General features: G+C 39.5%; 2 protein-coding genes across 5 annotated transcripts in view; one reads left to right on the top strand and one right to left on the bottom strand.

Annotated features, from left to right (window-relative positions):
- Positions 1-2379, bottom strand: part of map7d2a (MAP7 domain containing 2a) — a 12463-nt gene extending 10084 nt beyond the window's left edge. For 3 of the 4 annotated variants that reach the window (XM_005922238.3, XM_005922240.3, XM_005922239.3), the window contains exon 1: positions 2018-2379. In XM_005922238.3, the coding sequence (XP_005922300.1) occupies positions 2018-2054 (37 nt within the window). In that variant the 5' untranslated portion in view covers positions 2055-2379. The remainder of the gene's footprint in view (positions 1-2017) is intronic. The other variant, XM_005922237.3, reaches the window with a different exon arrangement.
- Positions 2380-6234: 3855 nt separating this feature from the next.
- Positions 6235-12500, top strand: pdha1a (pyruvate dehydrogenase E1 subunit alpha 1a). The gene is made up of 11 exons (XM_005922236.3): positions 6235-6502; positions 7538-7606; positions 7684-7857; positions 8049-8175; positions 8563-8654; positions 8828-8920; positions 9195-9350; positions 9717-9788; positions 9863-9930; positions 10345-10453; positions 11031-12500. Exons 1-11 carry the CDS (start codon positions 6455-6457, stop codon positions 11193-11195), a joined length of 1173 nt encoding a protein of 390 aa, XP_005922298.1. The 5' UTR covers positions 6235-6454; the 3' UTR covers positions 11196-12500.
- Positions 12501-12561: the final 61 nt, after the last annotated feature.

Here is a 12561-nt window from a genome sequence, read left to right as displayed (position 1 = left end):
ATGAAAGTATGTTTATGGAACTGTGATGTCATATTTGTGACAATTTCTGCTGCTCTCTTGGCCAGATTTATCTTGAAAAACATATTTTTTTATTCTCACTAACACTTTCCACCCAAATAAACAAAGGAAATGTAACAGTCACTTTACCAAAAACTGATTGGAGCTTCTAACATGTGACAGTGATATTCCTTTTTCGTTCAAAGTAACTTCATGAGACATATGTTTGGGATGTTTTTCACACATTATAGGCCAAAAACTCATTTATAACACTTTAAATTCCCAAATTCTATTTTTGCACAACACTTGTGCACAGCAAAACAAACCACAGTCACATGATGTGTTCTCATTTTAAGTCTTTTCCCTTAATAAATAGATTGACACCCATAAATTACAGTAATAAGTCAGAATATAAACCCTTTTGGATTTTAAGATTTAGAACAAACACCTTTTCTAAAAGTTCAAGAGTCAAAACAAACACATTAAGAAAGAGCACTTTATTTATTCCCCGTGGGGAAATCCCTCTCTGCATTTAAACCATTCACTCAGTGAAGCAGTGGGCAGCCATTGGGCGCCTGGGGAGCAGTGTGTGGGGATGGTACCTTGCTCAGGGGTACCTCAGGGTAGCTGTTCAGGGGAATCGAACCCCCGACCTTCCGATCATGGGGCCACCACTCTACCTACTGAGCTATCCCTGCCCCTTGATTAATGATCAAATATTATACTGTGAGATGACTATTGTCCTGAAATGAATCCTGAAATAAGTCAGTAGCACATCATCAGTGTAAAGCCCAGCCATGAAAATTTTTAATTCCACAGATTCACTCAATCGATCTGTGCGTCGCTGGCTGAACTGTCCTCACACAGCCAGTCGCTTCACTTCATCAAGTGAATTACTTCCTTTCCAGTCAGGGCTTTTATTGCCTGCTGAAATCTGGCAGACAACACAGACTCCTTTTTCTGCATGATCTGACTGACATCAGACACGAGAGCTAAACGTTAATGCTCAGCTGACTTCATTAAACATATTCCTGTGCTCACTTATCGATTTGTAACATTTCCATGATGACATGAGCTCTTTTATATTTTCACAGGTAATTCTACCTCTGAGTAAGGTGGTTGCAATTATTGACTGTAGCTTTTATGGCTTTGAGGGTAATAAAGACCAGGTTGTCTCTGTTTTATAGAGGAGCCTGTCAGATTACTCTTAAACATTAAAAATAAATTTGTGTGTATCTATCTATCTATATGTATATTTATATATATGTGCGTGTGGGGGGGGGGGGGGGGAAGCTGAAGAGCTCATGGAGATGAAGTTGCTTTAAAAGCATTTAGAGGTGTAAATATTCAGTCGTTTTCTCTTTCTCCTGTATGAAGCAGTGAACTACAGTGACACGGGCAAATCTTTCGTCATGATAGTTAATTTGATTATTGTGCATCAGGGATATTTCTCCTCTTTCACGGTGTACAGGGTGGAAGCTAAACAAAGTGAAAGCTTATTATTCAGCTTATTGCTATTTTTATTGCACGAAGTCTGAACAGAAATGACTTCTTGTAAAATCACCCACGGGCCTCTCTTGTACCTCCACCCATTTGGACCTTTTTTGAGCGTCGTCACAGCAAACAAAACAAAAATAATGGTAATAATAATAAAGAGCAACATGGGCTCAGCATGGGAGCCCCTATCAAAGCCCTAGCATTGATATCTACCCCCACACAGCTCACACAACGACAGAAACACACAAAGAAACAACGCATTTCTCTTGCTCGCGTTTACTCTGGATTAGTGATTTAGCTTTTTTTTCAATGAAAGTGAGGTCGGGCATGCACTTTACAGACATTACCGCCATCCCCACAGTGGCTATTAAGTGGGAGAGAGAAAAAAGACGCTGGAGCTGGATCATCACCGCACAGCGTCAGGCAGATAAAGCAGCAGCGCTAATATGAGTTGCGTCATGCATGAGTCTGCTTTAAATCCACGACGAGGAGTGTAAACAAACCCCACATACACCAGGCTTACCTGTGACTGCGCCGGATAAGGCGACTGTTTTCGCCATGGTAGCTATTACAGTCAGAACAGCCTACACCCAAATGTCATCCAAAGCGGGCTACAGTGATGCAGCACGGCGATCCGTTTCCCTCCAGCAGCAGTGATAATCGCAGCCACGGCGGACCAACACGAACACACAGCATTCAGCGAGGTGCACTGAAGGTCGCTATGCGGCTGTGGTGAAACGTGGATGGAGGAGAGAGAAATGCTGCTGGGCATGAAGCGGCAATGATAAAGCGTATACAACCCCGTGTGCTCGCCAAACCACAGAGTGCGTCTGCACGGCGTGAGCGCGCACTCATACACGGGCCGTCACACATTACCGGCAGATGGAGATTTCCACTCAGTGCAAACAGCAGGCGGGCCCAGAGTGAGCACACTTTGACGCAGCGACAGATTGCGGGGAGACTATGTGTAAGCAATGTGTTGTTGTTGTTGTTGTTAATTGTAATAGCCTCGTTTCAGCAAATATAATTTATATTAAGCTAAAACTGCGTGGCACACAACTCAAGAAAAGGCTCGTTATTGTGACAGTGTTGTTTATACAGAAGTTTGTTTTGTACGAAAGACATGCAGGACACAATATCATCAATCTGATAGATACAGTGGCCGAAAACAGGTGGGTATGCAGTAGAGGTGGGAATGACCAGACACACAATACGTCACTCATGCTACAAGTTTAATTTATATTATTTTTCAGCATTATGCAATATGATGAGCATTGCAATTTATCAACTTTCTTTTTTAGTTAAATTCTATCAACATCTGTTTAATCCCATAACAAAACTATCTCACTTGTATTGTTTTTGTTGCAAAATTACATTGTCAAGTGCACCATCGCTAAAACCTGCCATAAATGTTGTCATAAGACAGAGCCAGTCTGCTACCAGTCTGAGACTGAATGTGGTGAAGTTGGCAATTCCATGCAATCTGTTTCTGATAATACAGCAATAAACTGTGTCAAACTGTTAAAAATCACACATCTGTCTCTGTCTGGATACAGAAATTGACATTTATCTATTACATTTCTTCTCAGCACCCTTCCTGCTCTATTGGAATAGAACAGCCAGTTGAGTCGGATCTCCTCACTTGGTGCTCACTGACAGGTTCATTCAGACTGATGGCAACATGTTGGCAACCTGTCTGCATTTATAAATCTGATAGATAGTATTTGCAAACCTTTGACAATTCTCTGGAGTGACTGCAGAGAGGTCCCCCATATCAGGAAGATGGTTGTCGTGTCAAAAGTGGCCATGAGGGCATAACATCTCCAAGTTTTGGGAAACCATTTAGTCACCACAAGTTGCAACCAGTCAAAAAATGTGAAAAAAATCAATACAATCGCCATGCATTCACCAGTTCTTTTATAGATGCAACAAAGTTGTTGTCCTAGTGATTAAACTGTTAACTTCCTCTGAATCAAGAGGTAGCTTTTTCACATTAAGTGTTGAATGGCTTATCTCTGGAAAGTGGAGCATCAGATGAGTTCTTTTGTTCAATAAAGGGCTATTCCTTTCTTTTCTATTCAGTCTGCTATTTTCTTTCAGTTATTGGTTCCTATGCATAGGAATCAAGAGGAAGACAACAAGGGTTGACTTCACAAGCCTTTCCTGTCCTGTGCGAAGCTGATCCAGCTCATAGATCAGGCCCCAATTCAACAGGGGTCTGAATTGGGGCCTGGTTGGAGACTTGACTGTCTCCAACCAGGCTAGATGTTTCTTTCAGCTGCGATGATGGCTTCACTGCAGCAGGAATCAACATGCTGCTTGTGGCTTCTACAAATCTGTTTTGTTTTGTTTTTTGCTTGAGTGTACCCAGCATTAGAAGAAAAACACCTGTGATATGATGGAAGGGGATCTATGTATACTGAATTTTGTTTCAGGTGATTATGAGCCTAGTTTATGGGCTGCTGAGTCCAAAACACCAGAAGAGGCCATTGGAGCTACTGAGAAACCTGTGGTTGAGAAATTAAGACAAGAGATGCAGGACTTTAAATCCATCAGAGTGCACTGTTACAACTGTGGCCTCTGCAGCTAGTTGGGGGTCCGTGTAACTAAATTGCAGCAACGATGGATGGGTTGGCTCCTTTTAGTGGATGGCGGTGCAACCTTGTCTGAAATTCCCAAACAGGTTTGGTTAGCAATCACTAACAGTGTGTGACCCAGAGTTAATACAGCTTTGTGTTTTCTAGTTAGTTAGTTTTTTTTTTTATTTCATTTTTACGTGGTTGTTTGAGTTTAGTTTTTCACTTTATTTTATTAGTCTCTTATTAATACTTATTACATGGAAGGTGTATATCAGAGGCAAGATTTAGGAAAATCAGCAAGTGTTATAATAAAAACTCATAACCTTTTAGTCTTATAGGCATCCATAGTTTTGATAAGCATGCCCACCAATGCCTCATCAGAAAAGTTCTAATATATTTTTTTCTTTCTTTCTTTTTCTTAAGTATCTGTAAAAGATACTTAAACTGAGATTTTTTTACTCAAGGACCCCATCACTGCAACGAGAGTAATAAACATGGTGTCATTGTGTAGATAGATATATTTTGTGTAGATAGATATATTTAAGCCCATGTAGCAATTTTCGTAATAATTTAACACACTGTACTCAATAAAACACACCCCAGCTATCAGGGCACACAGATCAACTGAGGATATCAGGGTATCAGATTTACTTCGATGGAACCTGAATTTCTCCTTCTTCGTCTTCTTCTTCTTCTTCTTTGGTTCTTGATGGCAGCTGGGTGGGTGCATTACTGCCTCCTGTAGGATTTTGTAGTCATTTAATGTCACTAACCATTCAACGAGCCCTCGGATGCTCTTATTTAGCCCTGCCTCTTTAAAATAGCTTGATACTGTTGCTCTCCCTGCATCACTGTCTGCCCACTTCAGTATGCTTTCTAAATGAGGTGTAACGCGGTAAAGGAGCAGGGCGCCTGACAGCAGCTTGATGGTTAATGAGCTAATCAGAAGTAGCTTCGACTACAGAGCCTGAGTGTGTGAGTAAAACACAGACAACAGAAATAGAAGAAGTCTCCATCATTTCAAGTGAAATTTCCTTCCTTTTGGTCAAAATTCACTCCTATGAAATGCAAACTTTTAACGCTCTCCAGTTCATTCATGATTTCAGTCTGTACTCCCTTATTTTGTTTCTCGTCAAGATGGTCTTTGTCTTTTCTACTGACAATTTGAATCCCCATTGGTATTCAAAAATATATCATCTATGATAATAGAAAACAAGGTCGGACTTAATCTACTCCCCTGAGGAATCCCATTTCCCACTATACATTGAACTGATAGGTCAGTACCCTTTTTTTATTGTTCTTCCATCTAGCCCTTGGTCCAGTTAAACATCTTTCCTCCAATATTCAGCAAATGCATCTTGATTAGAAGTCCCTCTTTCCATAGCATGTCATAAGCTTTCTTAATATCAAAGAACTCTGCAGCGACTGTCTCTGGATTCACTTGAGCCTTCCTTACATCATGCTCAAGGCAAACTACTGGATCCATTGTGCTCCTTTCTACCCTGAATCCACTCTGATACATTTCCATCATACATTTCATTTACTTTTAGGAATAAAGCTTTTTGTTGCTAATATTACACTTTGCTTTATTTTATTTAGTCCAGAGTATCCACATTTAGTTCGTTATTAACCTGTGCCAAGTACTTAACACTTGTTTTCAGAAATATAGTATATATATATATATATATATATAATATATATATATATATATATATATATATATTATATATATATATATAATAATATAATATATATATAATATATATATAATATATATATTATATATATATATATAATATTATATATATAGTTTTAATACAATTATTCCTCAGTTAGAAAATTTCCCCAAGGTCAAACAAAGGGAGATCACACTATGGCACATGTTCAAACAACAAAGGTTTATTCATCCAAATTATTTGTTAATCGAATAGATATATAACATCACCCCCAGAAAGGTGTCAACTCAGCTCTGTAGATCATATTAAAGCAGTTTGAATTTTAGATTCAAGCTGTTCTTCATACTTTTGGCCACAAGATGGCACCAAAGAAGACTTTGCTGAAAAGCTTTGGGTAATGAACCCTTTTTCAATACAAGCTTCAGTGCTTCAGAAGGCTTCATAGTGCCATCACCACCGCACATCTAAAGTCTTCGTCCTTGTCAAATATAGGGGGGTCGAAGAAATTATATTATTAAATAGCCACTGATCAGTGTTGCATTTCCTACACTCACTACCAACCACACCTCTCCTCTACTTCGAACACGGCCCGCTGTCGGCAGTTGCGCTTTCTATCTGCCGATATTCAAGACAGCGAAGAAGCCCCAAGCCGGAAGGACACATCCTGACATTAGGACGGTTCTGCGGTGGGTTAGGTCAGGAAAGATGCTAGCCATCATCTCTAATGTGTTTAGAGCCAGTGCCCAGCGGAATGTAAGTGCTGTTTTTTTTTTTAATCCTTTAAACGAACTTAGCTAAACATTGCAAAATGTAGTCTCGCGAAGAGCGCCAGTCGACCCAAAACAAAACTGTCATCGCTGTTCTGACCTTGTAAGCCTGAATGATAGCTTCATTAGCTAACACGGTAAAAGTTTGCGCACAGATTTAAAGTTTCAATGTCAGCGGACAGTCAGTAACTACTTAGTTAATGTTTAAATGAATGGAAATGGGAACTGTTAAAGGAAGGATGAAAGCTAGCATTAATAACAATCAGTCTTAAATACTGAGACAGCCAAGAAAACTCACTTTACTGTTCTGACATCACTTTAAAAAAACCGAAACATAAAACAACTGTATTTGATATTTTTGTGGTGCTTTATAATAAGGTCACAGGGGTAAGCGTTATTAAGGTAGTAATAGGGTATTAGCAAGTGCATAATTCATCATTTATATAGCATTACTCTTCCTTAGTATTCCATTCATAAATACAGATATATTATCATGACTGTGATTATGATTATTGCTAGCCGTCATGTAGTAACAGTGATAGATGTACACATTTACAGCATGTACAGCAATGATAGGTGTACATGGTCATTTATAAATGTTATAAATTACATACTAAGGAGGAGTAACAATATATAAAAGATGAATTAAGCACATGCTAATACCTTACTAATGCTTAATAGTCTGAACTTGCTGTTAAGAACTTAACTTAAATCAGATGACAACTCAAACTTTTGGAAACTTAGTTACAATCCATTTAAAGACTATTCAGTGAATGATTTAACTATAAACCAGGTCCTATGAAGGACAAATTATAATAATGGCTGGTTGGGGGAGGAACCTTTGCAGTAAATGGGATGAGGGCTAACATGTAAAAGTCCAGTCGAAGCATTTAACAGACTAATGGGAAGGCACTCTGTAAAAATGAGTGCCTTGGAAGTTATATGATCTCTGTAGTTGTCTCAAAATGTGACACGAATTACTTTTATAGATTAAAAGCTCTTGCATACTTGTTTCTCACAGGGGGCTGCAGTGATTATGTCAGCACGCACATATGCTGACTTCACGACCCAGGCTACCTTTGAAATAAAGGTAAGATTGAAATTGTGATGTCGTGAACACAGACTGGCACTTGGCAGTTTGACTCATGGGTATTTGCTTCTCTATAGAAATGTGACCTCTTCAAGCTGGATGAGGGCCCTGCCACTCAGGTGGTTCTGACTCGTGATGAGGGTCTGCAGTACTACCGCATCATGCAGACGATGAGACGTATGGAGCTGAAGGCAGATCAGCTCTACAAGCAGAAAATCATCAGAGGATTCTGCCACTTGTATGATGGCCAGGTTGGATGATTTTTCTGATCTACAATGAAAGTTAGGGATGGTAGTTTAAATTTCGGAATATCTGGCAAGGATGTTAAACTTTTTGGAGGAGTGGAAGTTTTGAAGTGTTGCCCTGTGAAACATTTATTGATTACTCTTCAGAATAAATCTCCCTTTAGAACCAGACATGTCAAGCTGTTTTCTCATTATAGGAAGCTTGTGCTGTTGGTATTGAAGCCTCAATTAACTTGTCAGACCACCTGATCACGGCATACCGTGCCCATGGCTACACTTACACCCGGGGAGGGACTGTGAAGGAGATTATGGCTGAGCTAACCGGTGAGTTGTTGGTGAAGACATTAAATATCAGTACACAATGGGACTCATTTTGAATTGACTCCCCTGTGAAAAGCGGCAAATGTTCAGTTGGTGCTGGAGTAACTTGGCAGGTTTTGAATCTTTATTTTCCCAAAAGGGAAGCTGTTGAGCCCAGGACATAGACTATTGAAGTTATAAAATGATGAAACTAGAAATGTCTCCCTAATTGACTGAAGGCGGGACACATTTGTTGCTGGCCCTGCTTCAGCTTGGTTTTCTAGTCCCTGAGATTACGGTTCTAGGAAACTTATTTAGTCTGGCTGAACCTAGGAACAAATTTCAGTTGATGATGTACTTTGAGCTGTAAATGCTTTTGTTAATATCACCTAATATCTTTTTCACGCACAGGCAGAAGAGGTGGTATTGCAAAGGGCAAAGGAGGCTCTATGCACATGTACTGTAAACACTTCTATGGTGGAAATGGAATTGTTGGTGCTCAGGTAAGTATAACATTTGGCAGCTTTGCTTTAAATTTGTTACTTATCGTTCTGCCTTCCATGGTTTACGATCATCTAATTGCATTACAAGATATTTCACAGGGCCATTGGTTTGAACTGACACTTGTACATTTAGACTTTAACACTGAAGTTTACTCAATGTTGGACTTCTCTAGGTTCCTTTGGGTGCTGGTGTAGCACTTGCCTGCAAGTTTCAGGGCAACAACCAGCTGTGTGTCTGTCTCTATGGTGATGGTGCTGCCAACCAGGTATGTGTAGCTTTTTTTTCTTTTTTCTTTTTACATAAATGGGTTAAAGAGCAACACGTTTGGATCTACACCTGGCCAGTATTTACTTTACTTTGCAGTAGGTTTAATCTTGTTCTGTGGGAATTGAGCAAACTTGTGCTAAATGCACAACATAACTAAATTCTGGGAAGTGTTAAAGGATAATAAATGGCCTTAGTACAAAGGAGAATCTAAACTGATGTAACTGGGCTTCTATTACAGGACACCCTTTTAAAGTCTTGTGTATATTTCACAGGGCCAGATTTTTGAAACGTACAACATGGCTGCTCTCTGGAAACTGCCTGTTATCTTTATCTGCGAGAACAACCGGTATGGCATGGGCACTTCAGTGGAGCGAGCTGCAGCCAGCACAGATTACTTCAAGAGAGGAGAGTTCATTCCTGGTCTGAGGGTAAGGGTCTGGCATGCTTGAGCACATTTCTTACATGTAAAGCTACATGTTAAGCTGTTGCAGAGCAACAGACACTTGACAGAAGCTGATATCTTGCACAATTTGTTAGTAATCGAACAGTTATTCAATTTGGGTTTGTTCAATCAAAATTACAAATGAATGATTAACCTTGACTGTCTCGAACACAATGCACACTAGATGGAAGTGTGCTAAATGCTATTTGGAGTGATGTGTTCGTGAAATGTAAACACTTTCAAATGTGTTTGGTGCTACCATAAACTTGTAGAATCTGCATGTTGACCATGTCAGTTTATTACTTTTTGTAAGATAAGATTAAAGAAAAATACTCAGTAACTTTGTGTACAGGTGGATGGAATGGATGTTCTCTGTGTCCGGGAAGCAACCAAGTTCGCTGCTGATCACTGTCGCTCTGGGAAGGTACGTTTAAAATGTTATATTGACGTGTGCAGGAAATGCGACTCGGATCTGTAACTTCTTTGTCCTTTGCTCAGGGTCCTATTCTCATGGAACTCCAGACATACCGCTATCATGGACACAGCATGAGCGATCCTGGCGTTAGGTAAACGTTAGGCTACTTGATTATTTAAATTGATACAACTTAAAGTGGCTAAAGTTCTCACCTACAGTTTAATCTTACAGATTTTCTCTTCACTGTGCCTGTGCCCCTTACCTCTGCTCCTTAGTAGTCTCCATGTACCCCCTTTGTAGTGACCTGACAACAGCCTAGGGATGAATTGAGATTCAGTATCTTCTATCAGATTTCTTTATTTGATAGACTTCACACCTCAAAGTAATTTGAATTTCATTTGAATCTGCATAGAAATGATCACAGAAATTTTGAAGGCACTGGATTTTCCAAAATGAGCCTAAATTTGTCAAAAGTAATATTACAAAACATTTGAAATCCTCAAAGTGCATTTGATAGCAATAGTAGTGCATCCCTCCAACTTTCCTGCACCCTCTCCCCTTTTAGCTACCGCACACGTGAGGAGATCCAGGAAGTGCGCAGTAAGAGTGACCCCATCTCCTTGCTGAAGGACCGCATGCTCAGCAACAACATGGCTAGCGTGGAGGAGCTCAAGGTAAGAAATGCTTCAGATATAGAAATCACATTTCTGTGAGCCAACACTTCTGACAATTTGGAAGCCTCAAACAAGAGTCCTTGTTTTTGTAACTGGGTATTAAAAGACAGTCATACTGCAACAACTTAATAACCAAGTGAGTTTAAGATCATTCTGACTAAGCATACTGACATTTGGGTTAGCTTTAGTCTGTCAAGTGAAAGTGAACAGCATGCTTTAGAGGTGAGGTTAATGAAAGTGCCTGCTCTTTAACAATAGTGTAAAATTCTACAGCTGAATTTAAGATGAGATCCTCTCGGTTTCATCCCTTGTCTTTGAGGAAAATTGCATTCATAGACTGGAAAATGCATTTGAGACAGAACAATGCTAAAGTCTTTATAAACAGGTGGGAAAAATACATAGTCCCATGGAACGAGGGGCACAAGCTAGTTACCGCGCTAGAGTTATGCTTCTATGAGCTTTAGTAGCCTTCTCCATTTGAAGTACGATGGTAAACAAAATATGTCTATTCTCTGCTTCTATTGGTTTGACCAAACGTTCTTTGCTGCAGTGTCTAACTGTCCTTATTTATCTGTAGGAAATTGATGTAGAAGTGAGAAAGGAAATCGAGGATGCAGCTCAGTTTGCCACCACAGACCCAGAGCCCCCACTGGAAGACTTGTGCAATCACATCTTCTGCGACATGCCGTCTTTGGAGGTGCGCGGCACAAACCCATGGGCCAAGCTGAAGTCTGTTAGCTAAAGTTCTTGATTCTCCTCCCTCTTACAATCATAACCCACCCAACCCCTTTCCTTAATGCACACGCCATGTACTTTAAACGAGTGCCTCATCACCAGAGCTTTAAGCATCAGCAAGTAATCGACTTCTAGAGCTAAGTAAACAGTTGGGGCCATTTTTACAAAGAAGTGTTGGTTTAAACTGACACAAAAAGAATTGGAGATCAGATTCACTTTTCTACCTCAAGTCTTGAAATTGCTACAGTGAAATGTTAAAACATTATCAGTGTTGCCAATCTAAAATTTATACCTACATTTATCCACTTCACCATATTTAATTTTTAGCCAGAAATGTTTCGTGGTTAAAATCGCAGTTTCTGGCAGACATCCTTTTATTAAGACTTCTTGAGGCATATTTATTCCTTAAATCTCTGTAAATCTGACTCCATGTGAATATGTAGTGGATTATTTGCTAATTGATCTGGTAATTTTTGAGGTGCTGTAAGTGTTCACTGTGTCAAACACAGGCTGTATGACCTTAACATGGCTTTGTGCTCTTTATACTTAAATGTACATGATAAAGAAGTCAACTTGAGACATTTGCATGTGTCTTTATTTCAATTGTCTTCAAAAATGCTGCAAATTGTAACTGTTCAAAATGTTAATCTACATGAATGGGTCTGGTAGATCTGAAAGCTGAATTTGACTCACGAGTTGAGCAGATGTCTGTGTTCACATGATCCTGAGGTCTTTTTCAGATTTGGTGGCTTGTCTCCAAACATTTTTAGAGGCTTGGCTTAAACTAAATGTGGGTGAACTAGAAATGAAATGATCAAGTGAAAATTTAAAACCTAACATTGGGTGGCAAGCTCATGCAGCTGTGCCTCTGGCTTTGTAACTTGTGTGATCAGATGTAACGTCAGTGACTCATCAACAAGCTTCTATCCCTACTGGCTTGCTTTGCAGACTATTGATGCAAGTTTTTAAAGAACTCTGCAACTCTTTCAAGGGGTACTGGGAGATTAGGACTTTCTACAGAAACATATTGAACTGTTGGCTTCAATGTCTAAAGCTAAAAGTCTTAGTGAATCTGTTACAAGGTGGGGAATGATGTAAAACACTCTGTGGAAAACATTAAGTTGCTTTGATAAAGGGATTTTGTAATGCTATTTGTGTATTCTGTAAACAGAGTAAAGAGGTCAAGGTAACTTTTCAGTAATGCAATGCACCATGGTTAAACAAGTTTTGGCTCTTCGCCACTGCCAACTTAGGGAGGGTATTGGATCCTGTGTGAAATGCATACAATAAAGTAATTAAGTCAACAGTCAAATTTGCTGTCAGTTGTCTTTTTTGCAAACATGGAAAATTTCTCAGCCAATAAAGCACAAAAA

Source organism: Haplochromis burtoni, unplaced genomic scaffold, assembly GCF_018398535.1.
Source record: "Haplochromis burtoni strain Fernald_Lab_line unplaced genomic scaffold, NCSU_Asbu1 Contig_56, whole genome shotgun sequence".
NCBI classification, from domain to species: Eukaryota; Metazoa; Chordata; class Actinopteri; order Cichliformes; family Cichlidae; genus Haplochromis; species Haplochromis burtoni.
This window is presented reverse-complemented; position numbering and strand designations above follow the sequence as displayed.

Coding starts and splice junctions, on each gene's coding strand:
- pdha1a (XM_005922236.3), top strand. CDS start 6,455: ATGCTAGCCATCATCTCTAATGTGTTTAGAGCCAGTGCCCAGCGGAAT. Junction 6,503..7,537: donor GAGCCAGTGCCCAGCGGAAT/GTAAGTGCTGTT, acceptor TGTTTCTCACAG/GGGGCTGCAGTGATTATGTC. Junction 9,931..10,344: donor ATGAGCGATCCTGGCGTTAG/GTAAACGTTAGG, acceptor CTCCCCTTTTAG/CTACCGCACACGTGAGGAGA.